Raw genomic sequence first — 15142 nt, forward strand, 5'->3', positions numbered from 1 at the left:
GGCCCCAAACATCTTCTGCCTTTCCCTCGCTATCAGCAAGGATAAGAAGATGCTTTTCTAAAACTCTCTTTCACATCTCAACTCTCCTAGACCCATACAACACAGATTCACTTTTTGGGGCCAGATTCAGACTTCACATTTGGAGGTAGTGCCGTGTACTAGGAGTAAGACTCCCAACTCTGACTCTGTCACTAACTAGCAGCATGACGAAGGTAATGACTCTAAGTTCCTTGGTTCAAAAACGGAAGCAGCAGCTGCACGCACATGAAAGGTCGTTATGAAGCAAAGAGCTACTATGCACAAAGCACTTAGAGCACAGTTAGGCACCTTACTTAATAAGTGTTAGTTGCCGTTAAAATATTTATTATTACTATTCCTACTGAATTTTATCTTGTCATTCTTAGCCCAGCATCTCCTTATGCCAAGATCTTTTTCCATCCTGATTTAGTCAGTGAAGCAGTTGCCACGTCCCCACCCATTTCTTCCCATCCTTTAAGTTCAATAATCTGCTGTGTGGTTACGGTAGAAGACACCTTCCCCCAGGCTGAGCAGGGCCTGCTGGCAAACCTACAACAATCACCCATCAGTCCACTCACTGGCAACACGCCTTTGCAGAAGAAGCACTAGCAACTAGATAAAGCCTCACACCTTGTTACTGGAAAGAAAGATGGTAAAATATTTACATCGATGTTTTCATTTTTCAGAAAAGAAATGAAGCCTTAGAGGCTGAATGATATCTTTCTATGACAGCAACATTTCTGTCCTTTAATTTTTCAACTTGTAAGCAAGAGTAAACTTATCTCCTAAATTCTAGAGGGAACTCAAGACATATAAATATATTCTATGCTGTGAGGAAGAACAGTATTATTTAATATACTGAATTAATGTTATTTACCCAAAGAGACCAGGTTCATGCTGAGCAGCAAAAATACTGGCTTCCCTTAGAATTACTGCTTTCTAGGTGGGAAAATTCATCTAATGGTGTAAATCTGAATTCACAGCATCAACCCATTCGAAACAGTCTTAAGATATTTCCAAGATTATACGATACTATGCAAATTACCCAATAAATATAATCTTTCTCCCACATTCTGCCTGCTTCATGCATTCATTCCCAAGGTTCATAAAAAGTTCCTTAAAGTGAGGTTTTAAATAAGACACTCATATTAGGAACAAAAGCATCATTCTATTTTTTTACATTTTTGCCATTGAACTCTCCATAAACAAGGATGTGAAGAAGCAACTTCTGCATCATTGTCTATACTCTTAAAAACATGGTGTTTTCCTATTTAGCTTACCAGAGTCAGTGTTTACCAAAACACCCAGGGGGTCTGAATTTGCCTCACGTGGACTTTCAGGCTTCACATCACCCAAGCGGCTGCCTGACCCAGCAGCTGTTCCCTGTTCGGCATGGCCATTTTTCCACTTGTGATGTCTGCCAGGACTTTGGATTTTTGCCATCTGCGAATGTCTGGTCATCCCCTTCATCTTGCTGCAATAAGAAAAATGCAATTCTTAATATAAAAGGCACTGACCTGTCAAGAAAAATTTGAAAAAGATTACTGAATGCAAAAGAAACTTAACTGTCAAATCAATTACTTGTCACCTACTACACTGAAGAGATCAGAAAAAAATAAACTCAATGGCTTCCAAAGACAGAACATTAAATGAAAACACAAATATATCACACTTTATCAATTCCAAATTGCATATTTCCTTCCCATAATTTAATCCCTCTAAATTGGGCTCTGTTGTACAATCAACAGCAAGTGAGTTGAATTGGCAGCATTTTTTCATTCCTATTATACATAAAGTAAAATGTTCCTCGGGGCTTCCCAGGTGGCCCTAGTGGTAAAGAACCCGCCTGCCAGTGCGGGTGTGGGTTCCAGCCCTGGATCTGGAAGATACCCTGGAAGAGGGCACGGCAACCCACTCCAGTATTCTTGTCTGGAGAATCCCATGGACAGAGGAGCCTGGCAGGCTATAGTCCACAGGGTTGCAAAGAGCTGGACAAGACTGAAGCAACTTAGCACACAAGATATTCCTTAGACTTTATGAAGTGTGTTAACTACTTAATTTTAAGGAGCCTTAAAGTTTCTGATGATTTTACAAACATATTACCTTGTTTCTTGTTTGAGCTTCATGATAACTCCTTGAAATAGATTAGACAGGTATTGGGGTGGCAAAAAGGTTCTGGTTTTTCCATAACATCTTACGGAAAAACCCAAACAAACATTTTGGCCAACTCAATTATTATTCTCTTCATGTTACAGGGGGATAAACTTAAAGATCATAGACCAAGCACAATTTCACAGCTAGCTCAAATCAAGTGCCCTCTCAAACCACCTTAATTACTACACTTAAGAGGAAAACAAATAATTATGTGAGCACATGCTTATGTAAACTATGCTCAGGAAAAAAAAAAAAGACCTTTTGAAAAAAGGTTCATTACATATACTCTCAATGGACAATAATACAAGGTAAGAAAATAACACTAAGGCATATAATAATAAACTCAAAGGTAGTGATGAAAAGAAAATCTTAAAAGCAACCAGAGATAAAAGGTATTTACACAGAGGAACAAGGTAATGGTAACAGCAGAGTTCTCTTGGAAACCATGCAACTGAGAAAACAGTGGGGCAACATCTTTAAAGTACTGTAAATATCAAAAACACCATTAACCTAGAACTGCTATCTAGCAAAATTATCTTTCAAATAAGAAGGCAAAATAAAATCTCTTCAGACACATAAAGCTGAAAGAAGTCTTCAGCACGCCCTCACTATAAGAAATGTTAAAGGAAGTCTTTTAGGCAAAAGAAAAACAGTATCAGATAGAAAGATGATCTACACTCAAGAATGAAGGCTACGAGAAATGGTTTACTACACAGGCACCCTGCCCATCAGCTAGCCAACCCCTGGCTGACTATCAAGATCAGCAGATATCCCCCAACTGACCCCAGATAGGTGTGATGAGAGGGGAAAAAAAAAAAAAAAAGACACCTACTAAGAGTAAAAAGGCAAGCCACAAGTTGCAAGACTGTATCTGCACCACCTATACTCTATACAAAAAGTGACTTGCATCTAAGTAACTCCTACAAATCAAGAAAAGCAACTCTGTTAAAAAACAGTCAAAGATTTGAACTGGCACTTCACAAGAGAATTATCAAAATGACCAATAAGCATATGAAAAGATGTCCAACATCATTAGTCAGGAAGGAAATGGCATGACATGAGGAAAAGGTGTAACGTATAACAATACTGCATACTGAACAGGATACAAAGAAATTAGATGCAGAGTCACAGCAGCAGCAGCAGCAGTAGGCATATAAATCAGTACAACCATTTCAGAAAACTGCCTGCGTCTATCATAACTAAACACACAGTAAGCAAGTACTTACATCCACAAACGACACTTAAAAGAATGTTCATAGCAGCTTTACTCATAATAGTCCAAAGCAGAAACAACCCAAGCGTCCAACAGCCGAATGAATATATAGGCACAGCCAAAAGTTTGTTCCGCTTTTTCCGTACCATCTTACAGGAAGACCAGAGTGAACTTTTTGGCCAACCCAGATACATTCTCATAGCTGAGTTCTATACAGCAGAATGGATTAAGAATGGATTTACAGCTACATGCAACAATGCGGACAAACAGCACAAAATAATTTTGAGCCATAGAAACTACACCAAAGAAGATATACTATGTGATTCCACTTATACAAGGTTCTGCTTCCCTGTGGCTCAACTGCTAAAGAATCCGCCTGCGACGCGGGAGGCCTGGGTTCAATCTCTGGGTTGGGAATATCCCCTGGAGAAGGAATAGGCTACCCACTCCAGGAGAAGGAATAAGCTACTCCAGTATTCTCGCCTGGAGAATTCCATTCCTTGGGGTCGCAAAGAGTTGGACACAAATGAGCGAATTTCACTTTCATACAAGGTTCCAAGAACAGGTAAAATAAATCTATGATGATACTACTCAAAAGAGGTTACCTTTGTGGGGAGGCGTGGAACTAGGTAGGAAGGCCTAAGAGAGAAGCTCTGTGAGGTAAATACATCCTATATATCATTAATCCATGTGGAAGTTACACAGGTATGTAGGTATGTGTGCATGGATGAATTCATTGAGTTGTACACGATACAAAATAAAATGGGAAAGTTCTGTGAAGGTGAGATACTGGGAAAATGGGACGTCTCATACACTGCTGCTGGGAGAGTAAACTGGGATAGCTTCTGCGACGGATGTTTGGCACTTAGCTATCAATATTATGAATACATGTCTTTGACTCAGCAAATCCACCTCTAGGAACCTACCCTCAGAAACATCTGCATGTGTAAAATGCATGTACAGGGGAATAAGGGTAACTTTTTATTAGGAAAAGATTGAAAATGAATGCCTGTCAACAGAGAATTGGTTTAAGGAAAAAAAAAAAAAAAAAAGACGACCTTGTGGGGATATTCCTACCCTTCCTACACACCCAGAGAATGAGGAGTCTTGCTTATATATTAATACAGGACTATCCATTATTTGGCTAAAATAAGCAAGACGGAGGACCATATCGAAAAGGAAAAGAACAGAAGAGACTACTATCTCTGTGCTGTATACAAATGGGACATCTCTAGAGAGGCGAAACGGGTTGTATCTGGGAAGGAGGACTGCTCAGCCAGGGGACAAAGACAAAAAAGACCTGTTAATATATATCATTTTGAAAACCACAGGAGTATAGCGTATTATTATACTCATACTATACCTATGAATATATTATTTTAAAATATAATTTTTAAAATTTAGCAAAAAAGTTACAAAAGCAAAAATTTCAAAATTGAAAATACAGAGGTTTTAGGATTCGGGTGTGTCCTCTTTTTATTATTTGTAAGAATGTACATTCATTTAAAACGAGCATTGAGAGTGCAAGCGATTTTCAGGAACTTACCCATACTGTGTCGTCGTCAACACCGCTCCTCTCTTTTCCTTTTCAAGTTTTAACTTTTTCTTCCTTTCAATATTAGCTAGAGTTGGGTAGTTTCTAGAAAACATTAAGAATCCATTATAAAAGGGCTTTTTAGAGTACAGTTTTAATTATGCAGTCAAGCAATTGCTGCATTTAACAGTTTTGGTTTAACTAAAAACGACTAATACAGTAAATTAACGTAAACTTTTAATTCCTTCTAGATTTTTTTAAGGGTAAAAAAAGTAGGTCTACAATGATGTTGACCAGTGGCCAGTCCACAAACTCTACCAGTCTGCTACCAAGTAAGGAACTTAAAATAGAATGCAAGTCAAATATATAATGTGCTGAAATGGATATAATTCACATATTTGGCACATATCCATAAGTACTGTAAGAAAAAAATGTATTTTCTTAGGCATGTACTTACGCAAACACATACTAGTAGGTATATCCAAAGTTACCAAGATAAGGAAGAGACACTTCTCAAAAAATAAACAGTCTACCAGGAAGGACAAGAAAAGCATCGTTATTTCTAAAGAACAACTATAACAAGGTACAAAATAAAATAAGCACCCCCTTGGGAGCACAAAGATTGGAGGGTGGGGAGGAAAGATCGTTATCTAGATGAAGAAACCCACAGAGAAAGGAACAGGAAAGACACTGGCCTTAAATGGTGTTAACAGACACAATCCAATGGGAGAGGGGCAGTGTTCTAAGCAGAGCAGACAACCCAGACAAACCAAGGTCTAAAAGTGCGAGAGATATCCAGGGAGTAGCAAGTGGTTCATTTCGGATGAAACAGTTCCAGGCAATCAGACCAGAAAGGGAGGCTGGGGCCCAAATGTGCCTTGAATGCCAGACTAGAAAGCCTATTTTTGATTCAGGGGTGATGGGGAGCCACTGAAAGTTTTGAACAGGGAGAGAGATGAACAAGGCAGTGGGTGAGATTAAATCTGACAGCAGCGTGCAAGATGAATTGCTCCGACAAAGCTTTCTTTGTTCCTTGGCACAGCTGTGTGGAAACGGAGGCACCAAACGTTGGTGGTGAGAGGAGCAGATCCCAGGCGGGCGAACACGGACAGCTCTCCTACCACTCAGCCTGGCTGCTCACCAGAATGAATTCTGAGAAACATCAACACACCGTGTTTTCCACCCTTCTTTTTAAAACATCTGCATCACTGACGTGCACAGCTCAGACAATATGAAGCTCATGGGCTGGGCACATTGGAAGATAAGAATGGAAATGACATTGAGTAAGTGGTGAAGTAATTAGGAAAAAAAAAGCAATGGATTTCAGCGAGGACAGAACAAAGCAATCTACCCAGCCAAGAAAAATAAACTTCATAAATAAAACATGATTAATGTACTAGCTATATATAAACATAAGAGGAAAAGACCAAGGTCACAGGAGATAAAAATCTGACAGCCAGTCAGCACCGCATGACTACACTTCCAGAAAGCAAATACAAGGACTCCAGCACAGGTACGAGTGTGAAGTCCTCCCCTCACGACACTCAAAAGGGATCAGAAACTCTCAGGGTGATACAGCCAGCTTTGTACCGCTGAACTGAAAAGGAATGTTGAGGAAAACTCAAACTTGGGAGGGATTCAGAAGGGACTCACAGATGATTAACAGGATGAAAAATAAAACCTCCGAAGAAAGATGAAAGGAACTGGAACAACTTGCAGCCTTTAAAAGGAAGAGAAGTGACAAAAACACCACAGTCTTACAGAGAAGATGGCCGACAGCTGTTCGCCATCTGAAGACAAACTCCCACAAGCAGAGATGCTGAGGGAAAAGGTGATGACTTTCACAGGCCCCACGGTGTCTAGACATGTAACACACAGCTACTCAACACTTTCTCACATCTCTGAAATTCACTTATTCTTGCTGCTTATATTTCTTTAACATTTCTCTTCTGAGTATTGCAAACCGGCCCTGACTTAACATGTTGGGCTACAGCTAAACCAAGAACTTGGCCCTACAGTGCTGCGTGAATAAGCAGGCGGAGTGGAAGCGCTTCTCAATGATAAGGAATATATAGAATTTGTTACAGCAAGTGGATTCCAGGTGAGATACAAGAAAGAACCCTGTAAATGAGACATCAAGAATGTCGTGGAAACTCCTTTGGTGGAAGTCTTTTAAAAACAGCTCGCTTTTTCTTTCTGGCTGATTATCACTTTCCTAAAGGTAGTGGCTGTTTCTAACCCTCCCAAAGTTTTAAGATTCTGTTTTTCAGTGCTTAAACAAAACTTTCTTCCCCAAAGTTATGCCACTCTTCGATACACAGAGACTAAAAACTACAGAAAACAAGGGTACTAGAAAGCAGATTTTTCCCCAAAATGGGAATCCAGGAACATAAGACCTAGTTGTACATACGATCATCAGGAAGCTCCTTCCGGCAACATACTACTGAGATACAAGATTAAGGAAAAGTCTGGATCTTGGACATAGGCACAGTTCAGGTTTCTAAAGTACACAAACACACAGCAAACCATTGGAAAAGATATCACAAACGGTCTTACACTGACTGCAGTTACATAATGATAAAGCTTAGTTCAATATCTCCTGGTAAAGAACGGATGTTATGAAGCTATGAAGACTGAAAAGTGATATTTTCACAGTTGGTCTCTCGATTTTTATCACTTTTCTCCCTATTTCCATCTTTCCCCAACACCCCAAAAGGAACTGACCCTGAAACGGTAACACTTTTTTCCTTTTTCTCTTTCACTTCTTAACTCCTCTTTGCCTTCCCCCTGCCTAGGCCATAAGCCTCCAGTGACAGCTCTTAAGCCCCAGAGTCAATAAATGGGCAACACGGGACCAATCACTGTCTTGGCACATCTCATGCTGGTTATGTTACCCTTTTCCTTCTCAAATCTCCACCCACTCACTGGCTTTTCCCTTAAGCCTGTTTTCTAGAAAAACAAAATCCCTCTGGACTCTCACTGAACCACAGCTGCTTCAACCCGACTACATTTTTATTTCAAAGTCTTTTCAAACTTCAAAAAGATGTGGCATTCTTCAGGAGCACACCCCCGCTACTGGAATTCTGCAAGAACTGGGGGCGCAACTGTTAGGCGTTTCCTCAGAGCCAGTTAACTGCTTCAATAAATAACACAGAACTACTCCACCTAGTGGACAGCCCATCTGCTGTGAAGTGGGTTTCAGTCTTGAAAAGCCAGGTTTTGGAAATGAACCTCTCACTCAATTTTCCCTAATGCCAAATCATACAGCGTTTGTACCCCCAGAAGATGAGACTGAAGAAAGAATCACTTTGAGTTTTTCTGGCTGCGATTTCTTTTTTGCAGATTATTAGTGGAAAGCCTTAAGGTTTTTAACTGAACAGAACTTCGTATGTTTGTCGGAACTACACATTAAAGAAGAATAAACACCACCTTAAAACATATTGGGGTGGGGAGAGGGGTGGCATGACCCCTCTTACAAGAAATCTTACAAAACGATCTGATTGCTCTGCCTTCCAGAGACACCAGATATCCCTTGACTGACAGTGTTAGCCCCACATGGCAAAAATGAAAACTTCTGTTGCCTGTGGTCTCCTGACGATTTATCGATCTTCCTACATCTCCTATTAGAGTAAGGGTCTTAAGGGCAAGAGTCTACTCCTGTTTTTCAGTAACCTTGGTCATATATAAAACAATCTTTGCCTTTTCAAATACTGAATGTTATGCTGTGCTAAGCCACCTCAGTTGTGTCCAGCTCTTTGCAACTCTATGGACTGTAACCCACCAGGCTCCTTTGTCCATGGGATTCTCCAGGCAAGAATACTAGACTGGGTTGCCATGCCCTCCCCCAGGGCATCTTCCTGGCTCAGGATCAAACCTGTGTCTCTTACGTCTCCTGCACTGGCAGGTGGACTCTTTACCATGAACACCACTTCAGTTCATTCGCTCAGTCATGTCTGACTCTTTGCGACCCCATGAACCGCAGCATGCCAGGCCTCCCTGTCCATCACCAACACCCGGAGTTCACTCAAACTCACGTGCATTGAGTCGGTGAGGCCATCCAACCATCTCATCCTCTGTCGTCCCCTTCACCTCCTGCCCTCAATCTTTCCCAGCATTAGGGTCTTTTCAGAAGAGTCAGCTCTTTGCATCAGGTGGCCAAAGTACTGAAGTTTCAGCTTTAGCATCATTCCTTCCAATGAACACCCAGGACTGATCTCCTTCAAGGGACTCTCAACAGTCTTCTAACACCACAGTTCAAAAAGCATCAATTCTTCGGTGATCAGCTTTCTTTATAGCCCAACTCTCACATCCATACATGACCACTGGAAAAACCACAGCCTTGACTAGACGGACCTTTGTTGACAAAGCAATGTCTCTGCTTTTGAATATGCTATCTAGGTTGGTCATAACTCTCCTTCCAAGGAATAAGTGTCTTTTAATTTCATGGCTGCAATCAACATTGGCAGTGATTTTGGAGCACCAAAAAATAAAGTCAGCCACTGTTTCCACTGGTTCCCCATCTATTTGCCATGAAGTGATGGGACCGGATGCCATGATCTTAGTTTTCTTGGGAAGCCCCAAATACTGAAGGTTTACCTCTAATTTCAAACTAAACTCTCGTCAGGAAGTTACTCAAAGCTATAATGTATATCAACATACATTCAAAGGTGGCTGAGATTTCTTGATTATATTAGCAAACCAAACTGGTCTTCCACCAGGAACTTTATATAAACATACACTACCTAAGCTAGTTCACATGTTCCGTGAGTTTCTCGAGCCAGTGGACTTTTTCCTTTAAAGCACCTGCGGCACAAAAACCACAAGGTGGCAGAGCTCAGCTTCACAGGAGGAGCTACTGCAGAGAGCAGCACCTCCAAACACACACCAGCCTGCTTTGTCTCAGAGACGACTTGCCCTGTGAGATGAGAAATTTACTGTTTGAAACCACAGCGGTTTAAGTACCACTAGTTATATTAACTCCAACTATCATTGCTAATCAGATCAACACTGCCCAATTTCTTTAACAATGATATACAATTTATAACATGAATTAAAAATATGAATCTCAGTACAACTTCTCCAACCACTTACTTTGAAGTATCAAAACGAATTACACCCACAATAAAAACATCTTCAAATCTCATTTACATATATCAACCTTTATGTTGTTATGGTTCAGGTGCTAAGTCCTGTCCAGCTTTTGGCAGCACACCAGGCTTCTTTCCAGGCCTTCACTATCTCCCGGAATTTGCTAAGATTCACACCCACTGAGTTGGTAATGCTACCTAACCATCTCATCCTCTGCTGCCCTTTACTCCTTCTGCCTTACAATCTTTCCCAGCATTAACACTTATAACCAACCCTTGTATCTGTGCCACCACAGGATATAAACAGTCCCATAAACTGTGGGTATTAACATTTCTAAAGATTGTGAATTTTTTTTAAAGACTCATAAGCAAAAAAGTTCATCAACCGGACCAGAGTAAGGGGCGTCTACACCAAATAGGCAGAGGGGATACCATATTCAAAGAAGGACAAGATATTACTCTAGACGGATGAGGAAAAATATTCACCCAAATTTAGGCTGGGAGGGTTTCAGCTGGACTAAACCAGTGAGCAGAATTTCAAGGCTGGAAAAGGTAAGATTTTTCTAGAAGCAGCAGCATGATCAAAACTGAAGTTGAAAGTTCAAAGAACCTGTTTGGGATATGATGGGACAAAGAGCTCCTATAAGCAAGCAATGTGCGGTTAATCAGAAAAGATGAGACGTATGAACCCCACCTCACATTACTCTCACTGTCAGTTCCAAGGCATTCTGTTTTCACTGGCATTTCAGTTGGCTAAAATAAAATCAGCTTAACAAATTTATTTTTAAATTTTCTTCTACATAGTCACCTATATAACTACGAAATACATGCATATTAGCATCTAATTTTGCATGGAAAAAGACAGCAAACGCAAAGAGAATAACCAAACCTTACTGGTCAAGTCAACTCCTTAAGTGTGATAACACTGCAGAATATTCACCTGAAGAGCACACTTAAGCTGTGTGGTTTTCTTCACCAACATTGAGAAACTGAGGCAGAGCTGAGATTTTTGCCGGTGGGTGTGATGAAGGGCAATAGAATGAAGGAGCTGAGCTGCTGAGAGGGGTGGAAATGATTTCAACTTGGCAGGAGGACAAGATGGAAGAGGGGTAAGAGATGAGAGGTCTCAACTCGTCCAGGACCGGTGCCATCCACAGAGGTAGAAGGGACAGGGAGAGAGCTAAACAGAACAGAGGTTAGGCCCAAAGAGGAGTTAAGCCCAACTTTAGGACTTCTGGGGCAGAAAGTCCAGAAAATCAGGTCCATGGTGCAACCGTGAAAGTAAGTGGCAGAAACTGCATGGAGATGAAGGACCCTGGAAACTGGAAGGTAAAAAGGTGCCAGATGAACTCTACGGTAAACTGTGAGTCTCAAAAAGTCAGTGGAATTCAAAGTATACACACTTCCAGTGGAACCACAACCCCAATGGCCACGACAATGGCAATCCCTCTTGTTAAGAATCACGTGGAAGGGTGTGAGAGCTGCAGAAAGCTGTAGAGACAGACGGTGGGAAACCCCAAGAAGGGCCAAGGAGCAATCGTCTGGAATCCGCATCAAGGCGGCCCTACAGGTCGCAAAACCAGTCACTCTGGGGGCTTGTTTTATTTGACCTTCCCACAGCAATCTGCACTGATCCCCACATTTCCTGTCTTGAGATCCTCCCCTCTCCTGGCTTCCAAAACAGGTTACATTCTGAGTCGTCTTCTGCTTCTCTGGCTCTTGCTCAGCAGGCTTGGTTTCACTCCCTATCAGACTATCTGCCCTCTCTCTGTAGGTGGAGTAGAAAGGGAAGATAGTTTGAAAGGGAGTAAAACCAACCAGTTTTCCTATCTGAGAAAACTGGACCCACTGTTCAATTTCTATTCTGTAGCTGCTTGAGTCTCCCACAATCCTCCACACCACCCTCCTTTTTAGCCTATAAGAAAGAGGCCTTCATCTAGTCTGGAAGGGTGGGATGTTCCTTGACAAAGCGAGGTTGAGTTGAACCTGGACCTGATTGGGAACTTTAACTTAGTTCCTAATGTCTTCCGAATTCATGGTTTCGTGATTTTCAAATGTCTCTCTAGCCAATCTGTTCTGAGTCACAATGCCTACACAGCATCTTCAAACAGATGTCTTGGAATCTCCTCATACTCTTGTGATGTCTCAGAGCAACACCCCCACACCCCCTCCTCTGCCAGGGTCCCTGTCTCAGTCACAGGCACCACCTCACCCCAGGAACTTGGGACGTCTCCTCCAAACCTCCTTCCTCAACCTCACAATCATTCAATTGCCAAACAGTGCCTATCTTCATCTCCCAAGTCTTCTCTATCCACCTCCTTCTTTCTGTCCCTACAACTGCCATCTCTCAAAAGCTGTTATCATCTCTTATCGATGCCCATGCCAACCCATCTGACCACTAGTCCCTGCCCCCGCTTATTTCTTCCCAACTAGGTCTAAGTTCAACTCAACCTCCCTTCGTCAAGGAACACCCCACTCCTCCAGACTCGATGAGGTCCTTACACTTATATGCTGAGGAGGAAGGTGGAGTGGAGAATTTGGGGAGAGTAATACAGCTATAGACAGAGAAGTTTAATAATAGGTCCAACTTTCTCAGTTTTACATGATTTAATTTAAACAACTGCTAGAGATAAAAGAACCAAAGATGGCAAATCAGTGACTCATTTCAGACCTTCCCTATTGTCTTAAGGGAACTCCAAACTTGAGAGATTAAACAGCTTACACAGTTAACTTATTTGCTTTATGTGAGTGTAGTGTGTTGGTCCGACTCTGTGGAACCCCATGGACTGTAACCCGCCAGCCTCCTCTGTCCATGGGATTTTCCAGGCAAGAATACTGGAGTTAGGTTGCCATTTCCTTCTCCAGGGGATCTTCCCAACCTAGGAATCGAACCCAGGTCTCCAGAACTGCAAGCAGATTCTTTACTCTCTGAGCCACCAGGGAAGCCGGTAGTTGCTTCATAATCATTGCCAACTAGTCTATCATTCCTCAAAAGGATTAAACATCTATCAGCACAACACTGGCTAGCACCACTGAGCTGCAACAACTTCCTACTGACCAAAGTCAGAGGAAAGTCAGTGGGAGAAAGTCAGTGGGGAAAAATTTTTGCAGGTAGGACACTTCTGATCCATCTAACAGGATATAATCTTCAATACCATCATCACCAGGGCCTCAAAAACTAAGTATCAGGAAGTGGAGCTAACTCCTGTTTGATTATTCCTCTGTGCAAAATAATTTTTTAGCGTATGTGCTGCTGAAGTGAGCACTCCTCCTTGCAAAATAATGAGAAAAAGATACAACCAACAGATAAAGAACAAACAAGTAAAACAAACAAAAAAACCAGAGTGACGTGGAATCATGAGGAGAAAAGCATTATACCTGTAAAGAAGCCACCTAGAGGAGATAAGACCCTTTACATGCACTGCTTCGAATTCTTCACTAAGTCAAATCAAGGCATGGTCCGGACTCCTTTGATTTCTAAGTCTGACTATGCCATGGCTAAGGCTTCTTATCAATGCCAAGACTGGTTCTTCTCATGTTAAGTTGAAGTTAGTTGCTCAGTCGTGTGCGAGTCTTTGTGAACCCATGGCTGTAGCCCACCAGGCTCCTCTGTCTATAGAATTCTCCAGACAGGAAACCTGGAATGGGCAGCTTTTCCCTTCTCCAGGGAGCTTCCTGACCTAGGGACCAAACTGGGGTCTCCTGCATTACAGGCCGATTCTTTAGCATCTGAGCCACCAGATTCTTCCCATACTGCACCATTTAACAGTCATTCTGTCCACAAATACTTATTTTCTACATACTTAATTCCAGGTACTGTACAAAGAGCGGCAGAATCAAAGGTGTCTAAGACTAGGGCCACTTATAATGCAAAAAATGCTGTTTTGTTTATATTAATGAGCTATGTATTCATACAGAAAGTAGTGAACAATACTTTACAGTAGTTTGGTCCATGGACTGGCAGCCTATCCATTACACCTAGGCCAGGGTATAAATCAACTATGTCCCTAAGCAAGATACTTAGGTTAGCTAACTACTTCTTACCAAGACTTCCTCAATGAAGGGAGTAAGGTACAGATTTACATTCTGGTACAAGCTCCTTATCTCATTATAGACTGGTGCTCCGACAGCACTGAGCTAAGAGGAAATGAAGAGTAAGAAGGGAACGACAAATGAAGTGACATTTAAGCAAGTCTCACAAGGTAAGTAAGATTCTGCCAGAAGATAACGAGGAAAAGGCATTTTAGTACATCATACTCCTGGTGACCAAGATTCTTACATTTGTTGGCCAAAAACGCTCTTGAAATTCTGTTAAATCCATTGAGTCCATGCTGACTGGCTGGATCCAGGTTTATTTCCTCTGGTTGTCCAAACTCATCCAACTCTGTGCACAGTATTAATAACTGATATCTATACACGCGTTGGAGAAGGCAATGGCACCCCACTCCAGTATTTTTGCCTGGAAAATCCCATGGACGGAGGAGCCTGGTAGGCTGCAGTCCATGCGGTCACTAAGAGTCGGACACGACTGAGCAACTTCACTTTCACTTTTCACTTTCATGCATTGGAGAAGAAAATGGCAACCCACTCCAGTGTTCTTGCCTGGAGAATCCCAGGGATGGGGAAGCCTGGTGGGCTGCCGTCTACGGGGTCGCACAGAGTCGGACAGGACTGAAGCAACTTAGCAGTAGCAGCAGCAGCATACATGCGTTTACTGAAAGCTATTTGTTCTCAGTTGGTCCTAAATCTTTTTGCTGGTTTTCCTCAGAATTACCTGTAAAGCTTTGAAGGGCAGTAACTCACTTTTTCACATAACAGTGTAACATCTGACATAGCACTACATAGGCATACGCACAGTGGATTAAAGTTGAAAACTTTAAGCTGAACTAAGAGCAAGCTGTATCAGCTGGTCAAGGTTTTAAGCATCTTGACCTTTGAGGATAACTCTTCCTAACTAGGGGTTCCCTGGTGGCTCGGCGGTAAAGAGTGCAGGGGATGCAGCAGACGCAGGTTCAAGCCCTGGGTCGGGAAGATCCCTGGAGAAGGAAATGGCAACCCACTCCAGTATTCTTGCCTGGAGAATCCCATGGACAGAGGAGCCTGGCAGGCTACAGTCCATGGGGTCACAAAAGAGGT

General features: G+C 41.9%; 1 protein-coding gene across 1 annotated transcript in view; it reads right to left on the reverse strand.

Annotated features, from left to right (window-relative positions):
* NUFIP1 (nuclear FMR1 interacting protein 1) overlaps positions 1 to 15142 on the reverse strand; it is a 32798-nt gene that overhangs the window by 11612 nt on the left and 6044 nt on the right. The window contains exons 6-7 of the mRNA XM_027973546.2: positions 4932 to 5024; positions 1299 to 1492 (exon numbers count right to left, since the gene is read on the reverse strand). Of these exons, the coding sequence (XP_027829347.1) occupies positions 1299 to 1492; positions 4932 to 5024 (287 nt within the window). The remainder of the gene's footprint in view (positions 1 to 1298; positions 1493 to 4931; positions 5025 to 15142) is intronic.

This window comes from Ovis aries, chromosome 10, assembly GCF_016772045.2.
Source record: "Ovis aries strain OAR_USU_Benz2616 breed Rambouillet chromosome 10, ARS-UI_Ramb_v3.0, whole genome shotgun sequence".
NCBI classification, from domain to species: domain Eukaryota; kingdom Metazoa; phylum Chordata; class Mammalia; order Artiodactyla; family Bovidae; genus Ovis; species Ovis aries.